Source organism: Pteronotus mesoamericanus, unplaced genomic scaffold, assembly GCF_021234165.1.
Source record: "Pteronotus mesoamericanus isolate MK-2021 breed Mesoamerican mustached bat unplaced genomic scaffold, CSHL_Meso_final contig_317, whole genome shotgun sequence".
NCBI classification, from domain to species: domain Eukaryota; kingdom Metazoa; phylum Chordata; class Mammalia; order Chiroptera; family Mormoopidae; genus Pteronotus; species Pteronotus mesoamericanus.
The window spans coordinates 2,141,909-2,166,959 of record NW_026555133.1 but is presented as its reverse complement, the minus strand read 5'-3'; the positions used below and the strand labels follow the sequence as shown (position 1 = coordinate 2,166,959).

Below are 25,051 nucleotides of genomic sequence, written 5' to 3'. Positions count from 1 at the left end.
GAGAGTCCCACGGGACTGAGAAGCGGTGACTAGGTGCATCCTTACTGGTGCCTTAGCTGCAGCAGAAAGTTAAAACCTCCCATGTCACTGCAGCCAGACATGCCTTTAGCTTCCTCTCATGTCACAAAGGAACCCCAAAGGGACACATGTACTCGAAAAAAACCAGACCCTTGTTAACAGAGGAGACAGCCTTGTCAACCGTGACGATTGTCCCGTGCACATGTGTCCCACAGGCTGATCAGCTGTGGCCTCACATCTGGCTGCTGCCAGGACCTGGCCTCCATGCTCAGTCACAACCGAAGCCTGACAGAGCTGGACCTGCGGCAGAACGACCTGGGCGACCTCGGCGTGAAGCTGCTCTGTGAAGGGCTCAAGCAGCCCACCTGCCAACTCAGGGGCCTGCGGTGAGTCCCTGTGGGTCCCTGCAGGGCAGAAAGCAGGGAAGGAGAGCGAGGAATGGAAAGGGCAGAGGGCCCTGAGATGGACAGGGAAGTAAAGGGACAGAAAATGAATTGTCAGCCTGCGTTCCCTACGAGCTCCACCACTTACTTGGGCCAAGAGATGTGAGCAGGTCTTCACCTAAGACTCAGTTTCCTCATGTATGTTAGACCCTCATATCCACCTCATACATTGTGATGAAATCAAACACAAGTAAAACCAGGACAGCTCTGGGAGCAGAGTTGAGGGGATCAAACGATAACAACCAGCGAGGCCACACGTTCCAGGGGACGCCCCTGTCCACCTCCCCACCCCAGGATGCGCTCCCTGCCTTGCTTCGTTGCCTCATCCCTCACTCCCTCATTCCCTCATTCCATGCCTCCCATGTACCAAGCAATGAAAGGAACACATGAGCACCCCCCTCAAGAACGTTTACTGGCTCCTCTTGCCGCCTGCACATGGTCCCAATATCTAATAAGCACATTCAAGAACTACCAGTATCTTGATATTTTCTGTCTTTACCCTCAAACTTCATCTCCCCTCATGCAGCCTTTCTCTCAACATCACTAAACATTAGGTGCTCTGTGCTCACATCCACTCTGCCAGCCGGGAGACTCCACTCCTACCCGCCATTCAAGGCGCCCCTCATCTGCCTGCTCCTCCTTCCCTGCCTGCTCAAAGTTCACCCCGCGTTCCTCTGCCTTCAGCTGCACCCAGCATGCCCCTCTTCAATCTCTTCCAATCATTCATTAAGCACACACTTGCTAAGTTCCTACTGTGTGTGAGACGCTGCACTAGGCACTGGGGTACAACGGGAAATGTAAACTCCTTCCTCATGGAACACCCATTTGTGTGGGAAAAACCAAAAAGTGAATAAATAAGTAAAATATGTTGCATGTGATGTGGGCTACAGAGGAAAGTAAAGCAGAAAAGAATGGGGACTGGAGCTGCAATTATAACAGGGAGGGCGGTGAGGCACGGTTTCCCCAGGGGAGCTTCTGAGCCAATTCCTGAAGCAGGTGAAACAACAGGCCCTGAGGTATCAGGTGAGAACACTGTCCCTGGCAGAGGAAACAGCAACTGCAAAGGACCTGAGACAGGGGTGTGCCTGGAGTGTTTAAGGAAGAGCTAAAGGGGCGGTGAGATGCAGACGAAGAAGGATACAAGATGGGAACCGAGAGGACAGGGAGCCAGATCTCCAGAGTGCCATAGTCAAAGACAAGGACCTTGAATTTACTCAAAAGACATGGAAACATGGAAGGCTTTTGATCAAAACTGACCTGCTGTCCTTTGTTTCTATGTCATCCCCCAGTACCTGTGCATTTCTAGAGGTCTGATAGGTCTCACTCTCCTCTCTCTGACCCAGAGAGGTGCCGGAGAGTGCTAGTGGGCGTCGTACTGTAGAATCAACAGGTGAGTAAACCAACGCTTGTGGTGCGTGTCTCCCACAGGTTGGCTGACTGTGGCCTCACCGCAAAGGGCTTCCAGGACCTGGCCTTTGTTCTGAGCACCAACAGAAGCCTGACCCAGCTGGACCTGAGCTTCAACAAGCTCCTGGACAGCGGAGCCCAGCACCTTTCTCAGAAGCTGAGAGTGTCCACCTGCAAGCTGCAGCAACTGCTGTAAATTGCTCCTCATTGACACTACTTGGAAGGACAGGGCACATATAAAATGAGAGTGTGGCTGGATGGGGTATCGGTGGGCGCAGGTAGATGGCCTCATGAAGAAACCCACAAAGGCATTAGGCTGGCTGACGTAGTTAACAGTTGTACACAGTGTGCAAGTGGAATGTTGGGTCAATTCATTGTACCAAGTTGATGTGGAGAGGAGCAAGGTTGGCGAGAGTCCCACGGGACTGAGAAGCGGTGACTAGGTGCATCCTTACTGGTGCCTTAGCTGCAGCAGAAAGTTAAAACCTCCCATGTCACTGCAGCCAGACATGCCTTTAGTGTCCTCTCATGTCACAAAGGAACCCCAGAGGGACACATGTACTCGAAAGGAAAACCAGACCCTCGTTAACAGAGGAGACAGCCTTGTCAACCATGACGATTGTCCCGTGCTCATGTGTCCCACAGGCTGATCAGCTGTGGCCTCACATCTGGCTGCTGCCAGGACCTGGCCTCCATGCTCAGTGACAGCCCCAACCTGACAGAGCTGGACCTGCGGCAGAACGACCTGGGCGACCTCGGTGTAAAGCTTCTCTGTAAAGGGCTCAAGCAGCCCACCTGCCAACTCAGGCGCCTGCGGTGAGTCCCTGTGGGTCCCTGCAGGGCAGAGGGCAGGGAAGGTGAGCGAGGAATGGAAAGGGGTGAGGGCCCTGAGATGGACAGGGAAGTAAAGGGGCAGAAAACGAATTGTAGCCTGCATTCCTACCAGCTCTGCCACTTACTTGGGCCAAGAGAGATGGGCAGGTCTTCCCCTGAGACCCAGTTTCCTCATTTGTGTTTTCAAACTGTCATATCCACATCGTAGCCTGTGATGAAAAAAATGCATACAATACAAGACATTTCTCAGAAGAGAGTGAGAGGATCAAATGATAACCACTGGTGAGACCACATGTCTGAGGGGACTCCTAGGTTCACTTCTCCATCCAAAACAGTCTTCCTTTCCTTCTGTCGTTACCTCATTCATTCATTCATTCATTGTAGGCCTCCCATGTGCCAAACACCAGACACAGGCCCTGCTCTCCTAAAGCTCACACTCCAGTGGCACTAGACAGCTGATAACCACGTATTACACTCAGTGTGTATTTCTAAGCTCCGTGGAGTTTGGGAGGGATAGTGCACTGTGTTCGGGAGTGTAACATGGGGGGAGGATGGAATTAGACTGTAGGCATGGAGGGCTTCTCTGGGGAAGGGACATAAGGCCAAGACCTCGAGCAGAAAGAACAGTGATGAGGCCCAGGCAGGGGCCACAGTCCAGGCATAGAAAATGGCATGGGGAACCCAGGACAGGCACAGGCTCAGAGCCCTGGAGCCCCATGTGGCTGGAGTGCGGGGAACCCACCCACATTCACACACCACCTCTCTCCTCCCTCACCTGAAAATGTTCTGTTTCTGACAACATTTCCCTGTGGCTCCTGGCTGGAGCCCCATAACACACTCTCAGAGCCGACAGGTCCCCAAACCTCTATGTCCTGACTGTGAGGTCTTGATTAAGGCTCCATCCAACTCTCAACAGAGACATCAAAGCTCCAGCCCTCAGCCTTTCCACGCAGGGACCCCTGTTCTCAAACCTAGAGCGGCAGGAGGAGCAGGAGAGCAGGGCTTAAACATGCCACAGGTGGGTCCCCCCAAGCCTGCTCTGACCCTCCTCACCCAAGGGAGCTCCGGTCCACGGGGCTGGCAGCTCACACCCCAGCCCCTCCCCACCAGGCACCTGTGGCGCCACCATCCCTGCGTGTGGAAGGGCCTCTCCAAGGCGGGGCCTGGCAGCACAGTCACGTTCCGCTCCCCAGTTACCGGTCACTTCTTGGTGGCCTCAGGGCAGCTTGCTCTTGGACGTCCTGCGATGGTTTCTGCCCCCTCCTTCCTAGAGCCCCAGGACTTGGGAGAGAGGGACCCCCGCCTGCATCAGGGCCCCAGGCCCTCCCCCGGGGGAGCAGCTCTGACAGCAGGAATGAGCGCGTGCGCGCCCTCTACGGGGAGCAGGGTCGTCTCACCTGCGCGCCCTCGGCCGCAATAGGCAGGGTAGACCCCTCCTGTGAGAGACGAGGACCTGGAGGCCCAGAGAGAGCAGCAGCCCCCAACCCAACGGACACCCCAGGACACGAGGCCTGTGACAATGGGAACAGGCTCTCTTTCTCCAGAAAAACCTTCCAGCCCTAAGCAGGAAATCCCATGTCCCACTCTTATGTGGTCGTTTTGAGGCCAAGGGGGCCGGCTGCAGGGACGGCCACGGCCAATCACAGCCGTCTCCACAAGGTCGCCCCCTTTCTGGGGTGGCTGCTTCCAATGACTGACCAGGGTGAGGACACAAAGACCCGGGCCCTCCTCCCAGTGTGGAGTGGCCCTGGAGGGTCACCCCCACATCAGAAGTCCCGCGGAGTCACTGGGTCCCTTGAGACTGCCGCAGAGCCCGACTTGTCCCTCTGCCCAGTCCTGCTGCTTTCCTTCCTTTGCCCTGGGGCGGACCCAGGAACACTCTCCAATAAACCTCCTAATGCTATTTTCCATCTCAGAACCTGATTTCAAGGATTCCTACCTACACTGAAGGGAAGTAGAAAATTCCATGATTCTAGGCCCTGGGGACCTTGGGATCATGTGGGGGTCCCAGGATACCCAGGCTTCCTTTGTGCTTGCAGCCTGGACCAGACCCAGCTGAGTGAGAAGGTGCAAAAGATGCTGCAGGATCTGAAGCAGGAGAAGCCTCAGCTTGAAGTCGATCTACAGACGTGGGCCATAAGCAGGATGCGTAGAGGTAGGAGGCAGAGACAGACCGAAGCAGGAGGAAGCCAAAAACCCATGGGAGTCCTGGGCCTGACTCAACCCAAGAGTGGTCTGCCGCATTACCAGGACACTGAGGCCACTTCCTCTGAGATCTCAAGGAAATTGTCTGGCTCTCTGTCTGGAGAGAAAAGAAAGAATGTCCCTGAAGAGGCCCCAGGTAGAGGACGGATGGATGACAACACGTCCCGATTCAAATGGCGGAAACTAGAATCAGGTACGGTGAAGGTTCAGGGTGAGAAAATCATGATTTGGGATAAGAGAGCGGGGTGCAGAAGGGCATCCCCTCCATCCCCCACCTCTGCTGTGGGTCCTGGCAAACTGCCCCCTAGGACAGCCCCGCCCCAAGCGAGAACAGCCGCACCTGGAACCTACAGGACCCCTGCTTCCCTCTGTCCCTGCTTCAGGGGCTGAGGCCCAACCCCTCCAGAACATCGGTGGCAGGTCTCAGACTCTGACCAGGGCCCAGTCTCCCAAGGCCCGCTCTGGGCTTCTGACGCCTCGGAGCCCCCTCTCCATCCCCGCCCATCCATTTTATACCCATGTTCCTCTCACAAGCTACCTTCCTGGTGGAGGCTGGGAACAGCAATACCTCTGGACCAGTGGGAAGGGGCAGGTGGCAGTGGTGTGGTCAGGGGGCAGCCGTGTTGGGCCTCCTCAGACAGCAGGCAGGCTGCCCAGGAGCAGGGACAGAGGCTCCAGACACGCTCCCTGACAAGTCCACCAGACCCGCCTTGGGAAGGGCCCTCCATGGTCAAGCCTAGGGCAAAGGGGGACCAGACAGGAGAACCTAATGCTGACCCCCACCCTGCTGTTCCAGATGGGAGCTCCCCTCACGTAGCACAGGTGGAACCCTTCTGTCTGTCTTCTCCCTCTAGTGACTGAAGATGACTTCTTGGGCTCCAGAGGGCCTGTGGCTGCTGAGGTGGTTGACAAAGACAGGGGTCTGTACCGGTGAGTGTGGGGACTCGTTGTGCCAGGATAGTCTACCTCAACCCCCACTGTCCCCGTGCTGGATCCCAACAGGCACTCCATGCCCCACTCGTGGCCCCCTGGGTCCCCTCCCATTGCCACGCCTCCAGGCGGAGACAGGGCTGAGAAACTGGGTTGGTGATTTTATTATGGAAAAGGGGACCCTTTTTTATTACAAAAAGTTGCAAACAAACACAAAAATAGAGTCCAAAGAAGTTCCACTTGCTGACTACTCATCTCCAACAATTGTTTTGTTTCAACTATTCACTTTCCCCCATTTTGTTGTTATATTATTTTAAATCTAAGTTATCAACTGATTTATCCTTAAATATTTTGTGGTGCACTTTGAAAAATACAAATAAAGGCCTTTTATTCCATAAACACAATACCATTACCATATCTAACAATGTTTACAAATTATTTTATTGTCATCTAATACCGAGTCTGTATTCAAATATGCTCAGTTGTCTAAAATGTGTCCTTGCATGTAGTCTGTTCTAATGAGTTCTAATGTTCAAACAAAGTGCACTCATTGTATTTGGTTTATTATGTCTCATAAACTTCACTTAAATCCCATTCCATCTATATATTCTTTTTTTATAAATACCTACTATGTGCAAAGAATACCACTAGTAAAGAAGCATGATGCAAATATGGCAGCCCTGCCTTCCAAGGATTCCAGTCAATAGTAATAAACATCGACAATGTCAGTGCCCATCTATTAAAAAACACAGTGTTATTCACTTTCACAGACATGATCTCAGCTGGGAGATAATATTACCCCGAATTTACACACACAGAAGCTGACATCCCAGGAACCCACTCTTTACCACCGGAGAACCTGGAGAACATTCACAATCTCTGTAGTGTTTCTTTATACTCTAACTGGTTATCGTTCTATTACCATATAAATTGCTTCAAATATTGAAAATGGGCCCCTTAAGAACAGTAAGCCTTCCCTATTGTGTTATTATTCATATTACTATTATTCCCATCATCATCGTAGGGACAGCTCACCTCGCCCAGGCCTGTCCGAGCTGCCAGCACACACTGGGGCACTTACTGCTCACAGCTGCGTGAGATGGTGCTCTTCTCACTTTACTTCCACAGGAGAAAACTGAGATGAGGGAGGTTCAGGGACTTGCTCAGGGACCCACAGCGGAGAGCAGAGGGGTCAGGACGCAAACCCAAATCCCTCTGACTGTCGGATCTGAACTCGCAGCCACTCTGCGAGACACACAGTGCCCTGCATGGGGTCGGTGGGGTTGGACACACAGCAGGTACTCGGTGAGGTTGTGTAGAGCGATTAATTCACTGCCTACCCCTTCCTGTTTTCCCAGAGTTCGCTTCCCCGTGGCTGGCTCCTACCACTGGCCCAAAACGGGTCTCCACTTTATGGTGCTGGGACCAGTGACCATTGAGATTGAATTCCGTGCTTGGAAAGAGTTCCTGGACCAGATCGTCCCACAGCACAGCTGGATGGTGGCCGGGCCTCTGTTTGACATCAAGGCCGAACCAGGAGCCGTGGCAGCTGTGTACCTCCCCCACTTCGTAGATCTCCAACGTGAGCAAGTAGGGGGTGTGGAGGGAAGGTGATGGTGGAAAGAACGGGCTGGAAATGTCTTCAGCTGGCAATGTCCTGAGGGGGAGCTTGTGGCTTCCTGAGACAGACTGAGGGCCGGGAGGGTAGGGAAGTGCAGACAGCTTTCTCTCTTATTCTACAAGGTTTAGTAAACAGTGGAAGCTGCTCATCAAGAGGAGAACATGGATACAGGAGAAACAGAGGAAAGGGCCAAGGAGAAAGACTCGTGGGTCCAGGAGCACCTGGCTTGACAGACAGGGCCATGAGGGAAGGTTCTGTAGGGAAGATTTGGGAGTAAACCCTAGGGAGGGAGGTGTGAGGTAGCTCAGGTGCTGGTAAGGCCCATTCACATGGGGAAGTTGAGGAGAAAAGTCACCGCAGCAAACATCCTGCCCCTTCTGCAAAGTGAGACCTTGGCCCAGGGCATGTCCAAGGGCTCTGTCAGGGAGACAGGGGCTTGGCCCATGGAATCAATAGGTTTGGCTCTGCCCAGCAGCAAGAGAACTTGGTCTGCTCTTGGCCTGGATGCTCAGGCCTACACCAACTCTCCCCGCTCACACCAGAATATTCCAGGACAAACCTCAGGTGTGTAAGGCCTGGAGCCAGAATCTAACAACTGGACAAGATGTGCCTTAGCTCCTGCTCCCAGCCCCCCAGTTACGCCGCTGCCTCATGGGTGGGTGAGCTGGCCCCTCTCTGTGATGAGGACACCCTAGCCTTGCCCTGGTCTATATCATGCTTCCTTCTGGCTGGCCTGGAAAATGGGGTTTTCCCAAGGAAGAGGAAACTGTCCACTCACACAGGAATCAGACCTAAGCCTTTGAGGCTGAAGGCCACATCAGAACAGGAGTGAATTCACCTGGTAATAGCATTCTCCTTTGAGGGCTCCTGGGACATGGTGAATAATTACAACTCTGGACAATTACTGAGCATTCTCTGTTTGGTATCATGCAAGGCAGCTCCGTATATCTTATCATCTTCATTGCCCTAATGATACACTGAGTTAAGTACTATGGTTTCCCCCATTGTATATGTATGAGGAAATCGAAGCTCAGAGATGTAAAGATGATTGGCCAGAATTGGGATTCTAACCCAGGTCTATGACCACCAAGAACAGCTCCACCCACGCCCATGCCAGGGCTGCCCAAGTCCATGTCCACCAGCTTTCTCTGGGCCACATTCTGCACCTTACCCTGTAACGAGACAAGGCCTTTCCCTTGGGATACTATACAGAAAGCAAGAAGCAAAATGCAGAAAGTCTCCCTGTAGCTCACTGTGTCAGGCCCGGCCAGGGAACCAAGCCCCTTCCAGGCTTCCCCATTGCCTGCTGTCTGGCTGAAGCTGCTTCTTGCCCTGGAAACAATGACCTCAGTGCCCAATAGTGGCCTCATGGGAGGCTATTTTCCTTCATCAGTGAGGTCCTACATAAAGTTCTTAACCTTCTCAGTCCTAGGCAAGCTAAACAGTTGGCCTCCCCAGCAAGAAGTCCCATTGGGTGCACACACAGCACATTCCAGAATTCAGCCAGCATTGGCGAGGCACAGAGTGTCTGCAGGGGCCGCAGGCTGTGGGCAGACTGCAGGGCTCCCACCCCAGGGTTCTGGCTGGCTTGTGACCATGAGAAAAAGACATCACTTCTCCAGTTTTAGTTCCCCATCTGACACATCAGGACATTCCTGTTCTGTTGAGAGCAAGGTGACCTCACCCACTGAGTGTCACCAAGGTAGGGCCAAGTGCACCACCTCTTAGAGAAGCAAGTTGGCAAAATATGGCAATTCATGGAAATGTTCACATCCTTTCATATGCTTTCCTCATCCCTTGGGACTAACCAATTCCAAGGCACTAACCCAAGGGAAATAGAGAGGTTCTCTGCAGAAACATGTGCGTCGCAGGACTGTCTATCGTGGAGAACAGGTGGAAACAACCTCAGCACCGAAACAAGAAGGCAGTGGTGAACCAGGGATGGTGCATCACAAGCAGGGATCATGTGCTGCGGGCCTTAGAAAGGTCTGCAGGGGCTTGTGACAATTTAAACCATTGTGGGAAAGACAGGGGACAAAGCTCCATGCTGTGATGCAGGTGTCGCTGCAGAGAGAGACTAATGAAACAGGCAAAGACGGGAATGAGAGCGGCGCTGCTAGGTGAGGTCAGAGGTAAAGGCGTCTGCATTTTGTCAGGTGGTGTGCACCTCTGTGATATTCTTTTTCATGAGAAACAGAGACAATTTTTACCATGGAACCTGGGTTCTTGAACTTAATTTGTTCCAGAGGGCTGTTTAAGAAGTGATTTGTTTGAAAACTCAATTATACCTAAGAGATGTGTGATTGATCATACAGGTAAAAACATGGAAGGGTTGTTGAGTTGAGAACCGAAGTTTTGTTTGACATCTGAGACATTTTTTTCTGTGAACAATGTGTTTGAGAACTTAATTGTTCGATATGGAGATGTTTGAGAACGAAGGTTTGAGAAAACTGAAGTAGCCATCTCCCCCGCCCCTCCTAAAATGAACATCCGTCAGCAGTGTTCTCACTGGTACCCATGAAGACTGAGGGGCTGTGAGCCTTACTCAATGTCCCCGGGTTGCCCAGAAACCTCCTGCATCGCAGCAGTTTCCAGGGATGGAGCCAGGACTCCAGACACCTAGGCCAGTGACACTCCCACTACCAGGCTTCATCCCTCGAGCTCTCTTGTGGCATCAATGTTCGCACCTGGTGCACCAGTCAGAGATCTTGGCTGCAGTCAAGAAAATAAAACTAGCTGATTTAGGCAGAGAAGGAATGTCTAGGGAGAATATCGAATAGCTCACAGGCACACCAAGTGATTAGGCAAAGAGTCTTAAAGAAAAAATAGCAGTAACCTAAAATGCTGGGAATCCAACGTTGTCACAAGAAAAATGGAAAGACCTCTGCTGCAGACACAGCGCCTGCAGATCCCTCCTGCACGGTGGCCGCTGGACTCTCGAATCCATGGCTGCCACCAAAAGAATCTCTGTCCTTTCATCTGTGCGTCATCACCTCCAGATCAAGATCCTGGTTAGAAACATCACTTAGTCAAGTCCTGGCCACACAGCTGGGTCATCGCCTCATGGGGGCAGCAGGTTCCCACGGGAAGACCAAGCTCGAGGCCTGCCCTGACCCGCACAGTGATGGCGGAGGAGGTTCTTCCACCAAAGGAAGAATCTGAAGGGAGGGTGACAGACACTCCACAGTGCACACTACCCATGTACACTCCATCTCCCACTGCAGTTTTTCCTTACTGTTCTCTGCCTGCCAGAAGTCAGGCCTGCAAGCTGCACTCAGCAGACCTCATTGTTAGAGAATCCAGCACAGGTAACCATGGGTCAACACATCCCCCGGATCCAGCACCAGGGGCTGAGTAAGGTTTAGCCTGAGGGGCTTCCCCTGGTGCTCCCTCTCTAGCGAACCCGTTGCCAGCAGCTGCAGTAAAACCCAGGCCCAGTCCTGCCGGCTTTCCGAGCTGGGCCACCCAGGGAGGCCGCTGAGCCTGCACCTGAGGCCCACACTGCCCCAGCCAAGCCTGACTCAGCGAGGGCATTAAATCCCTGTTTCTCAAATTCATTCTTTTCAGGAAAAAACATGGACAAATCCTGGTTCCAAGTGGCCCACATGAAAGAGGAGGGGATAGTCCTGGAGAAGCCAGCCAGGGTGGAGCCACACTACATAGTCCTGGAGAACCCCAGCTTCTCCCCCATGGGAGTTCTTCTGAGAATTTTCCGGGCTGTCCTGCCCATTCCCATCAGCTCCAATGTGTTGCTCTACCATCACCTCCATCATGAGGGCGTCACCTTCCACCTCTACCTGATTCCCAACGACTGCTCCATTCGCAAGGTGGCACCAAAGCCAGAAAGGCGGGGCCAGGGTGGGCTGACAGACACATGACTTGCCCCCAGACGTACCCCTTTGGGTCAAAGGGGCAGGAGGATGCACCTCTTCAGCAGGGAGGTCGAAGGAGATGAGCCGTCCTGGCCCTGCTCAGCCATGGACTGGTTTCCGAAGCTCCCCCGGCCGGGTGCACTGCTCCCTCGCTCACCTCTGGACACATCACTCATCACTCACAGCTCACCAGCCTCTTTCCTGGGGTCAGAGGACGGGAGGGTTCCATACCCAGAGCTGATCCCTTTCTTCCACTCTCACTTCTTTCCTAATCCTGCTCAAAACTGGCTGTGAACATGGCAGAGGCAAAGTGTGGGGCTCTCTGTGTAGCCATCGGGGGAGCGGGTGCGGATAACCAAGGGATCAGAACCCCATGGAGGGTATAGACCCCTCCACACACAGAAACACGTGGAAGCATCACTTCACTTTGCTCAGATCACACTCCTCAGGGCAGAGTCTCTGAGCCAGACCCAGACGCCCTCCTCCCCTGATCTGTGTTCTGTGTGCCCCTTAGGCCATAGATGAAGAAGAAAAGGCATTCCAGTTTGTGCGACTACACAAGCCGCCCCCAATGACACCATTCTACATGGGCTCCCGATACACTGTGTCTGGTTCACAGGAGATGGAAATTATCCCACAGGTGAGCAGCCCAGATGTTCCCCCCTCTAATGTCAGAGGTCATACTTGGGAATAGCTGTGGGGCTGGTCTCAGAGCTTTCGGGGGACAGGCCCAACTGGGGTAGGGCTGTCAGCAAGTGAGATCTGGGGTGCGAGGGAAGGCTTCAAAGACTGGGGGAAAGAAAGCCAGTTGGAGGGAGGGTCACATTGAGGGTAGGGACAACAATGGGGGGGACTTAGGGCTACAGCGTTCAATTATTTCCAAATAGCACTGCCAGGATCTCACCTGCAGTTAATTCACTGGGGTCAGTGCTCATCGCTGCCTGAGAACACGCGCCAATGGGAACCTTGGGCCTCTCAGGACAAGGGTCTCAGAAAGAACCTATTGGTGATTGGGGACAAGGTTGGGTAACTTGGGGGAAGATCTAAGGAAACGGAGGTTTGCTCTAGATCTGGAGCTGTCAGAAGGCAGTGAGGGTCTGTCGTTGGGAACATCAGTGACTTTGTCTCCAGGGAGGGCAGGCTCAGCCAGCACCAAGCTATAATTTCATAAGGAACAGTCACCAGTGTGGTGAGGCTGTTCGTGTTTGGCATTTTGTGGGTTGCACAGCGCCCTGTCTACAAGGGACATTCTGAGATTGTGTATGTCCAACAAGAGGACATCAGGGCAGAGGTGTCAGCACAGGTGCATTTCTAATGACGCTGAGGTCCAGCCGGGAGCATCAGATCAGTGCCTGGACATCAGGGGCTGGCTTTGTCCTCTCTCAGTCTCCCCTTTCCACCAGGGGTGGACACAGTCAGGCCACTGGACATTCATCCGTGACCTCCACCACGGCCCTGATTATGCTGCTCAGGGTCAGGGCGTCCACTGAAGGACAGTCTGTGGTGGAACCAGGGTCAGTCCTCTTCCCTGCTGTTGCCAGACGAGGCTTTGAACTCTCTTAAGTGACGATGACAGGTGGAACGGATATACAGTACTTAGGAGGAAATGATATGTGTCTTTTCAGTAGGGACACATGAACCAAGGGATAAATATCTTACACTTTCCTGCTGTGTCAGTTGTTAACACAGGACGAGAGACATGACTCAGTCATTCAACAAACATGCACCCACTGCCAACTGTGCTGTCTTCAGTTGGTACCGTCATAGAACAAGACAGAAATGCCATGCCCTTCAGAAGATGACATATGGTGGTATGAGCTCTATACAAATAAAAAATTTGTGACCAAAAACCATGAAGTGCTGTGAGCAAAGCACAAACCAGGCCGTTTGAGACAATAACTAGGGCTACTTTACGCTGGGTGGTTTGGGGCAGTGTCTCTGAGGAGCCACATTTGAGCTGAGACCTGAATGACAAGAAGGATTCTGGACATTGGAGATTTGTGACAGAGCCCTACAGGAACAGAGGCAGAGAGGAGCAGGCCCCCTTGACACCTCCATGTGACAAAATAGAGGTCAGTGTGGCGGAGATCACTGACTGCTCAAGGGGAGGAGGTAGAAGGGGTCACACAAGAGACAGGTTTCCTGGGGCCCATTGACCACGTTGCCCAGATGTGGAGTTTGGATTTTGATCCAAGTGCAATGACCATGTCTTAGAGGGTCTTACTGGCAATACAAGACCTGATTTAGTTTCATGCAGATGCCTCTGGCTGCTGGGGAAGAATGGATGATAAGAAGTTGAAAGTAAAAACAGAAAATAAGTCAAAAGGCTAATGCTACAGTGCAGACAGGAGCTGATGGAGACTTGACGAGGGCAGTAGCAGTGAGGTGAAGGGAAGTTGATGGATTCAGGGATGAGCTGAAGGTAGAGCCAACAGGACTTGGTGTACGGGAGAGAATGGTAGGAGATAAGGACGGTGCCTAAATCTAGAACAAGAGCTCCCAGTGGGTGGTAGTGCCATTACTGAGTGTGGGAAACTGGGGAGGGAGCGTGTTTGGAAGACAGTTGGGAATCAAGAATCTGTCTTCAATGTGACTTAGAAAGGGGGATGGATATCAGTTTTCTCTTGGTTGAAAGTGGATCATGCATAGGATCCATTGAGAAGTCAGGCTGTGGGCTGGAGAAATGAGGATTTGGGGTGAGGGTGAGGGCGGTGGAGGGAGAAGGTTCTGGCTCAGGGTGCGTGAGCGCGACAGTGGAGGAGCCCTGACTCATCCATGGGGCACCCAGCTGTGTCCTCTTTCTTCTGGGTCAGAATGTGTGGAAATTGAGGAAAAGAGCAGAGCCTAAGGTGGCGATTAATTTCAGTACAGGTCATCCAAGGGTCTCCCTGGGGCTGAGGAGGCCCAAGAAGGCGTCAGGTGGGGAGAGACGTCACTTGCAGGATGAATGGTGGCTTCTCACGTGACATCTCCTTCTACAGGAACTGGAGCTCTGCTATCGGAGCCCCGGGGAAGCCCAGCTCTTCTCTGAGTTATACACTGGCCGTCTGAGGTCACAGATCAGGCTGTTCCTTAGACACAAAGAAAAAGGAACTCTGGTATGGGAGACCTTCGTGACATCAGGTAAAGTCAAGACAAGTGCAGGGAAAAAGTGAGTTATAGAATATGTGTGTGTGTGTGTGTGTGTGTGCGCGCGCGCGCATGAGCGAGAAAGAGAGTTTGCATTATTACAACGTGCTAATGAAAATAGCCCAGAGAAGTTAATTTTTCTAGTTACATAACAATAGCATGGCCAGAATTTGAACTCAGATTAATCTGACTCTAACCTCCATTCCACCTCCCACCCACTCTCATAAATCCACACTGTTCTGTGTTAACAGAGCTTGATACTCATAAAGCCTCTGGCAAATTTTTCATACTAGATGGGATGTGGCTGAAAGAATAAGATGTGGATGATAATGTGATTGTATGAATTAGGACAATTTTGGCAATAGCACATATTCTACCCTGGGTCCTTAAGCTTTCTTCACAGTAGACAAGAATTAAATAATAAAATTTCAGAAATGAATAACACTTTACCGTTTTCTAAATGAGCACAGACTCCCCCAAGAATGTCCACTAAACATTCTTCTTGTCAGGTAGAAATAGACTAGATGTGCCTCCTGAGCCGCTACCAGGGCTTCCCAGTGGGGAGAGAGGGAGCGGGTTTCCCTGAGTCTCGCTCGGGCACCGTCACAGGTGTGGACTAACAGGCCCAGCATCAGACCTGGGTTTAAGTCTCAGTCTGGCACTTACTTGCTGGGTGAATTGGGGGAAACTATTTAACTCTTCTGAGTCTCCAGTTCATTTACAAAATGAAGATCATAATACCTAACTTGTATTATTGCAGAAAAAATTAAACTACTGATGTATTGAATGTCATCTCAAGCAGCAGTCCTTAATAAATATAGCAGTATTGTTATTTTCTCTCACATCAAACCAGTCTCTTCTTCCCTCAGACTTATTTCTGCCCCTCACAGCTGATGGAGACTCCATCTCCATCCCCGTAGGAAAGCCTTTCAGACACTTGACTGATCGTAGCCACCCTTAGGTCTCCTACTATGCAAGTTGAACACCTCTAGTTGCTTCCATCATTTCTTTTATATTTTGCTTTTTCAAAAATTTGCCACACCAGTCACCTTGCTCAGCAGATGTGCCCATCTGAGGATGAGCCAGGATGGACTCTAAGGCCGTCCAGTCAGCATGGAGGACGGGGATCTCCCCTCTCCCTCCATCCATATGCACCCGGGCTCCCAGAACCACAGCCAGAGCTCCCCTGCGCTAGAGCTCACCCCCCACACTGTGCGGTCACGCTGAACTTGGGTGGGCCCGCACTCTCAGGCCGACTCCACAGGAACTGCTTTCCTTGTGCAAATAATTCTAATGCCCTTCTTTCCTTGTTACTGTTGTTTGTTTTTTTCCCACTGAAATTAACCCATTACTTCCAGTGCTAAGACTTTCTTCATCTTGAATCTTGATTCTCACATCAAAATCCAAAATAAACAGTGTGAGTCTATTGGGTAGGGCAGGAGAGAGTATTTGGAGGAAAATGGGGACAACTGCAACTGAACAATCATACAAAGAAAAAAAAAAAGCAGTGTGAGTCTAGAAGGCCAAGGACAAGGAGGTAGACTTCCACTCAGAAGAGAAGATCCCATGGTTGAAGCTATCTACCAAAGACTCAGTTATTTCTCCGCCAGGGTTCCATTCAGGCCAAGACTGAATTAAAACATGTCTTTAGTGTTGAGGGAGAAATTATTCCTTCCCTCTCTCTTTCCCTCTCCTCTCTTACCTTGGCTTCTGGGCCTCAGTTTCCCCATATGCAAGAAGAATGGAGTCACCTGCAACCCTTTCTCTAAATTCTATTAGAATTAGTCTGTAGCTTATTCAAGGAATCCAAGGATCTGAGAAGTAAGACATGTGTAGCAGTTTCAAGGATTATCATTTGTGCTAATAACGACCAGTGTTACTGAAGCCTCTTCATATCCGTTTTCTTCCAGGAGACCTCAGACCTCCACGCCTCACTGGTGAGTAACAGCTAGTGGAGACCACAGAAGCCGTGGAAGTTCTGGGGTGTGCTATCTGCTCCTGGGGGAGATGGAAGGGAGGGAGCAGAGAAAGGAAGAGGCTCTATCATTGCAAACTCTACAAGGGATCAGGCCTTGGACAGTGGTGTGTGTCCCCGGAGCTGAGTTCTTCCCCATCCTTCTTATTCTTGCCCGTGGAGACCCTGGCACTTTCCACAGAACAACCCCAAAGGCCTCCTTCATGAACCCAACCCCACACCCAGCTCCCGCAGAATGCTGGCCTGGCAGCTGACATGCAGGGAGCAAAGGTGTCTCTCTGGTGGTCAGTGTGTTCACAAGGGGAGGACCCAGGGAGGCAGAAGAGGTGAGTGAAGAGTTAGAGGTGGGGAATCGGAAGTAGCCTCCGTAGTGGAAGCTCTTCTTTATTTGTTGCCAACCTCACATTCAACCCCAGGTGCCCCAGATGAGCTGCACTTTGTGGACCGGCATCGGGAGCAGCTGGTGACTCGAGTAACATCAGTAGACACAGTCCTAGACAAGCTATTAGGACAGATGCTAAGTGACGAGCAGTACCAGAAGGTGAGGGCTGAGCGCACCAATCCAGCCAAGATGAGGATGCTGTTCAGCTTCAGCAACTCCTGGGACAAAACCTGCAAAGATAAACTCTACCAAGCCCTGAGGGAGACCGAACCTTACCTAATTAAGGATATCAGAGAGAGGGGGGCCATGGGCGAGAACAGGCAGGGGTCTTCACCCGGTTGTGAGTCCTGACTCTGCCTCACCCCTTTTGGGTCTCAGCTTCTTCACCTCTACACAGATTGCCTTCTGACTTGCCTCTTTTATGAAGTCATGGAACGTCAGTGATGCCTTTGCTGCGCATTACATGTCCGTGCCCAAGATCGCCCCGCGGGCGCCCAGGCTGCCTCCTTTGGCTTTCATGGGCCAGCTGCCCAGCTGAGATGACAGCATCTCAGGGGATGTGCATGTGCAGCTGGGCAGGACGTCTGCAAACCTTGTAGGAGCCTCACCCCAGATCCTCGTCAGTGGCCGCCACAGCCAGGCTTCGAGCCCCCTCTGTGCCGTCCAGGTGTGGGGAGGATCAGGGAGAAATGGAACCGGCCACCTCTGCTGGACACAGACCATGGAAATGGACACCTTGGGGGGTTTAAATGGCTTGTAAAAAGGGCCAAAAACATTTATTTTTTACTTGTCAATGTTGAGCTTGGATTTTCTAGTAGCTCAAATGGTGATTTGTGGTTTTTGATATTTAGATGGTTTCCTAGAGCCAGAGGAGGGTGAAAAAGAAGGCCGTGGGGGAGTACCGTCTAGGTCTTAGCTTCGATGACTTCCGCTGGGGGCAGTGAGGCCCTGTCCCGGCAACTGGCTCAGGCACCCCTGCCCTGTGCTCCCGGAGCACCCTGTGTCCCCCCCACATCAGAGCGCTCAGCACAGGGCATGGTCCCTATTGCATTTCTGCTGGTCCCTCCCCACTAGATCGTAAGCATTCAGAGGACAGGAACCATGTCTAAGCAGATTATTGCCAGGGCCTAGGACAGTCCCTCACACACAGTGGGTTTTTTATTAAGTGGGGGTTTATGAGTAGGTACATGATAGGGGGACATTCCCCAAATACACCCTTCAATTCCCTTCCTGGCCACCATACTGTCCGTGGAATTCAAAGGCCCACCTTAGTAATAATTCCCCCATTAGCAGGCCACCCCCTTGGCCCAGTCAATCAGTAATCTTAGAATTAAACCCATTGGTGTTGAATCATTTGTACTGATGTTGTTCTCCATCGGTGAGAGCAAAGCTCCTCTCAGGTTGCGCCTGCCCAATATACAGCAGCCCAAGTTGATTGTACCTCCCTCCCCACTTTGTCACCCTCCCCCCTCAGAGTCACTTCTTCCTGCCATCTACTTGGTCTCACCCACTTTCCTTACCCTCGACCACGCAGCCTAAGTTGTCTATTCTTTGGCCTCCCCAACCATGCTGGTTGTTATAAAGGTTTAATGAGACACATGTATGAGTTCAGATGAGTGTTCAGCTCCTAGAGAGTACGGTTAAGTTTGGGTATAATCTTTTGGTTTCACTGCTCACTGAGTGGATGAAGAGGTCAGCATATCCAGCCTTCCACAACAACAACAAAAGAGAGAGGTTAGGGCACATACAACAGAACAATAATAATAATAATATTAGAGAAGGGAAAAGACAACACCTGTGTCAGCTGTCCCAATAGCTTCATAAGCTCATGCAGAGGAGCCAACTTGTAGACTTTTTTGCCCAGGCCACATGCTACCACGTGCAATACATTTAGGTGACTCTGTCGGGACCTTCCTGGGACTCAGGCAATTCCTGAACTTTGGATCTAAGCTCTTGGAGATGTGCCCTATGAAAGTAGAGTTTGGCAGGACACCTGTACTTGAAAAGGATGTTCTTTCCCTAAGATTCAAGAAGCTGGGGTTGCTTTCTGGTCCCAGGTAGGATAGGCCTGTGCAGAAAGGGAAGTATCGTCAGCACTCTCACCCTAAGACTCTGGCACGCCTCCTCCAAGGACAAAAAGGGGGCACAGTGAACTTGCTATTTGAATGTAATCCAGGCCAGCTGCCCGTGAGGACAGTTTCTGTTGAATGTATTCTGAATTTAATGTTCTCAGTGTTATTAAGAGAGAACAATATGCCAGTATGCCATAGAATTTATTTCTGCACCAAATGGCCAGGGCCCCCTGTAAGTCCGTGAGGAACAGGACGAATATTCTCAGGAGAAGCCTCTTTACTCCTGTTGCCTTGCACTGGGCATCACGTTGCACGGGACAGAGCCCATTTATAGGTTCTCATTTATTTCATTCTCAAGGTCCAATCCAGATCCTCACACAGGGAGCTCCACCCTCTCCTCAGGAAGCTAATGGTGAGGCCTGGTAGCTCAGGGCCTGTCCCAGGCACTGCCCTCCAGGTTTTGACTCCCTGCTGGGGCCGTGACTGTTGTTGGGGCCACAGGTCAGAGGGTCACTGCAGGCGGGGTGTCTGGGGTCAGCCTCCCCCTCCTGCCACGTCACCTCTAAGTGCGGCAGGTCAGTAAGAAGCGAGAAAAATTCCTTCACAGTGGATTGAGGGAAACAGAGACAAAGGAGGTAGGTGAACAGCTGAGCAACTAAAGCCAGATGAGGGGTCACAAGTCCCTCTCCTCCCACACCAGACCCTGCGAAGCGGATGGTTCACACCTTTCCTCCTCAACCAGACTGCGGGTAGCTTCAATCACCCAAGTCAGGGACATAGATGACAGAGACCCAGCTTGTGCCACTAGTGCCGGACCAATCCAAAAAGTAAGGAAGTCAGATGGATAGAAAAGAAAAACCAGTCATAGCCAGACAAATGCAGGACAGAGGAAAAGCTGTCCAAAGTATGATCCCAAACCCCGCTAACCTCATTTATGCATCAGCATATTAGAGGACACACCTGGGAAGCTGATGGATATTCCTACTGAGACCTCCCTTAAAATTTCCACCTACAGAAAACAGATAAAAGAGGACTAAAGACCCAGGGCACTCTTCCCCCTCTGCCACTTTGGTCAGGCGCATAATGTTGCATTCTTCCTCCTAAGCTCAGAGTCCTCCTCTCACCTAACTTTTCAGGGAGCAAAAGCAGCCCCGCCTCGGCTCCATGCTGCTGCTGGTACTGCCTTCCCTGAGTCCAGGCGGCCCAGCCCAGGCTCACTTCTGTTACTGTGTCCTGCTTCTTCCATCATGGGCCCTCCCTTTGATTCTGTCCTAAGCTTTACTAAACAAGCTCTCAGAACCACCTGAGCTTCTGTCTTGAGATCTGTCCTGCACAAAGTCAAGACAGCACCTCCCAAGCTGTGCCGAACAGACTTGCCCCAGCCCGGTCCCAGTTCATTTTTGGTGAACTAAGACGTGCCACACTTTTAGCCCTGGATGGACTGGCTCAGTGGGTTGAGCACTAGCCTGCAAACCAAAGGGTCACTGGTTCAACTCTCAGTCAGAGCACATTCCTGGGTTGTGGGCCAGGTCCCCAGTGCGGGGGCGGGGAGGGAGCTTCAGAGGCAACCACATTGATGTTTGTCTCCCTCTCTTTCTTTTTTCCTTCCCCTCTCTAAAAATAAATAAAATCTGTAAAAAAAAGAAAAAAAGAAAAAGAAAGAAAGAAAGAAAGAAAGAAAGAAAAAGAATAAGAAATGCCTGACTTTTGGGGCAACCCAAATTGCCCTCAACAATTGCTGAGGGTACGAGGACATTACCAGCAGCCCCAGAATGTGTTCAGGCGGCGAGAGAACACAGGCACCTGTGAGGCTGAAACCGGACAGGCACGAACACTGAAGTCACAGTCTGCCAGTGCGGCCACCCATCCCTGTCCTGTTCTCTAAGTCTTACATGTATGAGTTACTTAACCCTAATGACAAGTCTGGATAGTCTTGTTCTCCACAGAAACAGATCCCATAGGATGTGCGTATGCACAGAGGGAGATGGAGTGTAAGGCGTTGGCTCACACGACCACGGGGGCTGGCAGGCCCACCATCGGCGGCGGGTGGGCTTGTGGACGAGACCCAGGGCGGCGCTGGCACAGCCGTCTGCCCGCAGGGCTCCCGGCGGCTCAGGGGGGTCGGGCTTTCCTCCTGTTCCGGCCATCAGGTGATTACAGGAGGCCGGCCACGCTCTACTAAGCCCAATGTTACTAATTCCAATGTTACACATTTAAATGCTCATGGCATCTAAAAACACCCTCACAGAAACATCCAGAGTAAAGTCTGACCCACTATCCGAGCACTGTGGCCCAGTCCAGCTGACATAAAATTAACCATCACAAACACCGTGACGACAGATACTACTATCATCCTCCTGCTGCAAATAAATGGAGGCAGAAAGGCGGTAAGCGATGTCCCTGAACTCTCACAGAAACCAAGGGGTGGACTTGGAGCCCACCCCCTGGCAGCTGGCTCCAGAGTCAGCCTCCTGCCGCGCCCAGGCCTCGGGGAGAAACCGGGCTCCCCGGCAGGGAGAACAGGGAGCGGCACGTCCACCGCAGAGGCCTCTGGGGCTGGTGCGGCCCTGCTCCCTGCGGGCCCAGCAGGGAGCTCTGAACTAGGTCACTGTTTCTCACTCTCAGACAAGCTGTGACGGCCTCCCACGGGTGGGACGCAGCCAGTGGCTGTTTCCAGGTTCTGTATTCTGCACCCTCGGAGGCATCTGTGCCAATGTCTTACACCAGCGCCCGACAAAGATGACATTAGTGTTGGGACCAGACGCCCCTATCCCACAGCGGGGGGACCCAGGTCCGCCTGCCCCCAATCACCCACCCCCAGGTCCCCTGACACTGGGCCAGTCCACTCCCTTCGGAGGAGCCGCCCCCTCACCTCTGCCCGCAGGAGCTCAGTGTCTGGGGACCCGGTCCCTTCAGCAGAGGCTTTAAATGTTTGCTGTCCTGCACGACGGGAGCAGGCTGGGTTAGGCCCCGGCACCTTGGAAACGCCGCGCCTGAGGGAAGCCTGGCTCTGAGGGCGGCGAGGGTGACGCCTGCGTGCGGCCAGGACGGCGCGCGGCGGGCGCCTCCTGAGCGGCCCGCCTGCCCTCCCCCCTTTTTCAGGACGGCCCCCCACGCCCCCACAGGCCGAAGGGCACAGGAACAGCCATGTTTACACAACGGGCCCTTTTCCCCAACCGCGGAGAGGTGAGCGGGCCACGTCCTGGGAAGGACAGAGAGAGCCGGCCTGGAGGGGCCGGGCACGGAGCCCGCCGGTGGGGAAGGGAAGCGGCGGTGAAGGACGGAGACCGTGGGCAGCGAGAACGCCCGTCTTCCGGTCCCTGCGTCCCCGGCGTCGCCAAAGCCGCGTTCATCTGTGCCCTTGACTGCGTGGACATTCTGCTGCCTTTTCATTGTCGCCTTTTTTGCCTAAGCTCATTCTGGTATCTTTTGTTTGCAAAGAAGATGAAAATAAAGGAAAAAGAAAAGGGGAGGGGAGGGGACAAGAGGGGAGAGGAGCGAAAGAAAAATGAAAACTGTGCTCCGGCTCCGCATTCCGAGGTCTGCCTGCGCAGCTCGGGGACACAATGGGCTCCTCCTGGGGTGTGGGAGCTTCGCAGGCTTCTAGCCCAGGCCCGGCCAGGGCGTCGACCCCCTCAGCAGACCCGCTCTGAAAACCCACGGGCCAGGGTTGGTTCATTCCTTAAGGACAGTTTGCGGGCTGCGAGAGCCCTAAAAACAAAATGACAGGTTCCCTGTGCGAGCCCCCAGCCCACACAGCGGTAGGGTCCGGGGCAATATCCTAATTATAAACGGGGTCAAGTGCACACCCGAGATTCTAAATGTTGGGGTCTGACTACCCTCTCCCCTAACCTTAAGGTTCAAATGTACACCCTTATTTCATTACCGGCAGCAGCTTTGGACGTTCCTATTGATACACAAAGGTAGTGGGTGACAAGCAGAGAAGAAACCAGCACCAAGAGCCAAAGCGAGTGCAGCGCGTCTCCCAAAGCCAACGCGCCGAGCCCTCGGTTTCCGTTCTCTGCCCGCCCCCCGCCCCCCGCCCCGCCTTAGCCACTCGGGCGAGCTGTGAGCGGGTGAGGTCAACAGGCAAGAGCTGATGGAGAAGGCGACGGCCACGAAAACGACGATGGAGAGGCGCGGGAAACGGTCGGGAAAGCAGCCCCCGGCCCGTGGCGGCGCCGCCTCCTTGGGCAGGAGGCGCGCAGAGGCCCTGGCGGAGTGCTCGGCACGGACCCCCGGCGCCCTCCCGCCCGCTTTCTCGCCCGGGGCCGACGCCGGCTTGGGTTTGCAGGCAGCGGGGCATTCTTTCGCGGGAGGCTTGTCAAACAGACCTTCGGAGTCAGGGTCGAGGTCCCAAGGTTTGCTCTGAGAGAGTTCGTTAGCCGTGGGCAAGGAGCGGGGTCGGAGAGGTCAATCGGCTGGGTCTGCGGGGCCACGTCGGGCCGGGCCCCCGCGCGATGAGCTGTGGCCGCAGCTGCAGCTGTTTTTCCATCTCACGGAAAGAGGGGCCGGGGGACGGGGCCAGCCTTGGGGGCCTCTGCAGGGTGGTAGGGTTCCGCGGGGCTTCGCGACTCAGGCGCCGCTTCCCTGGGCTCCTCCTTCTGTCTCCAGCCTGTTGCAGTGGGTGGCTCTCCAGGTGCCAGCCCCAGGAAGGTCCAGGGCTTCAACTGGGAAGTCTCCGTACAAAGTATCTGATTCTATGGCAACCCGATGGGGACCACAGAAGGGAGGGAGGAGTGCGAGCTGCTTCCTGGGAGCTGGGGGGGCGGGGGGCGGGGGGCGGAGGGTAGTAAACGGAGAGCTTAGCCCTCACGAGGCTGGAATGCAGAAGGCCTGAATCCCAGCAGTGCGCAGGGCTTCCCTAGGACTTTATTTCTCCTTTTAAAAGAAATAAATATTGTGGGGTCTTTTTTTTTTTTTTCATTTACAACCTAATACATGAAAAAAACTAATACATAATATTTGCAACTTAAAACTTGAAAGTTTGAAGTCATTGTAAGCACAATCAGTAACAAAATAAAGTCCCCCACTATCCCAAGACCCAGAGTCACAGCTTTTCTTCCCTTCATTTTCCCATCTCCCTGCATTTACATCGACATCTACGTTCATATCTGCACATCCTGAATTTTCCATGCTCCTCACCTGAGCCGTTCCCCTAACCCCTCTTGGCATCCACCAGAACATTCTCTGGCTTCCATTGCCCCAGACTCCAGGCACCATCTCCTGGCACCTCTGAAATTTCTTCCCTAAACCAAGGACACTTAAGACTAAATGGTTTGCATTTCTCCTTCCCAACCCAAGGGTAAATAACTTAAATTACTTTACTTGCAGATATAGACAGCAGAAATCCAATTACTGCAATGTGTCAACCACACCCAAGGACAGAGGACATTAAGGGAATAAATCTCATTTTGGTACAACAACATAAAGCTGGTAAGTACTCTCGTAAGATCCACCCTAAGGCCTCCCCTAAATGAGCAGCCTATAAAATCCTTAAAGTGGCCCTTGCTGGTGAGTCTCAGTTGATTGGAGCGTCATCCTGTAAATCAAAAGGTCGTGAGTTCCATTCCTGGTCAGGGCACATACCCAGGTTGCTGGCTCAATCCCTGGTCCTGGTGCAACCAGGCATGAGAAGGAAACCCATGGATATTTCTCTCTCTCTCTCTCTCTCTCTCCTCTCTCTCAGCAATAAAAAAAAAAAAAAAAAGTCCTCAAGTGAGGATTGTAAAAATGTTTTAATAAAAACCCTCAAAACCAAGATCCCGGCACACTCTCCATCCCAGGAGCACATCCACACCCACACCTTTCCCTCTCTCTCCTTCTTTCCCCACAGACATGCATCTCCTAAACCCTAAAGGACCCCAGAGAACAATGGGCAACAGCAGCTCGTCCCTGACTAACCCCCTAACCCTGCCTGACTCAAAGGTCCCCTTTTGCTCTGACTTCCCAGTGAGCTCACGTGAGTTAAATGAGCCTTGCCAGGGCTCATGTCTTTCCTATAACATTTCCAGAGAGCCAGAACCAAGGCTCTCCTGTTGCTTCTTTTATACCTAAGCTCTTCCTTGTTTCTTAGGCCCCAACTTTAATAAACATACTCTCAAAAATCACCTGGACTCGTGTTGTGAAATCTTTCCCGCTTGAAGTCAAGACTGCCTGCACA

General features: G+C 52.5%; 1 protein-coding gene across 1 annotated transcript in view; it reads left to right on the top strand.

Moving 5' to 3' along the window:
- NLRP1 (NLR family pyrin domain containing 1) overlaps window positions 1–17,167 on the top strand; it is a 96,796-nt gene extending 79,629 nt beyond the window's left edge. The window contains exons 5-15 of the mRNA XM_054575673.1: window positions 234–404; window positions 1,890–2,060; window positions 2,514–2,684; window positions 4,742–5,100; window positions 5,762–5,837; window positions 7,196–7,419; window positions 11,026–11,285; window positions 11,845–11,970; window positions 14,312–14,453; window positions 16,370–16,396; window positions 16,851–17,167. Coding sequence (XP_054431648.1) covers window positions 234–404; window positions 1,890–2,060; window positions 2,514–2,684; window positions 4,742–5,100; window positions 5,762–5,837; window positions 7,196–7,419; window positions 11,026–11,285; window positions 11,845–11,970; window positions 14,312–14,453; window positions 16,370–16,396; window positions 16,851–17,167 — 2,044 coding nt within the window. The remainder of the gene's footprint in view (window positions 1–233; window positions 405–1,889; window positions 2,061–2,513; window positions 2,685–4,741; window positions 5,101–5,761; window positions 5,838–7,195; window positions 7,420–11,025; window positions 11,286–11,844; window positions 11,971–14,311; window positions 14,454–16,369; window positions 16,397–16,850) is intronic.
- The last annotated feature ends 7,884 nt before the right edge of the window (window positions 17,168–25,051 follow it).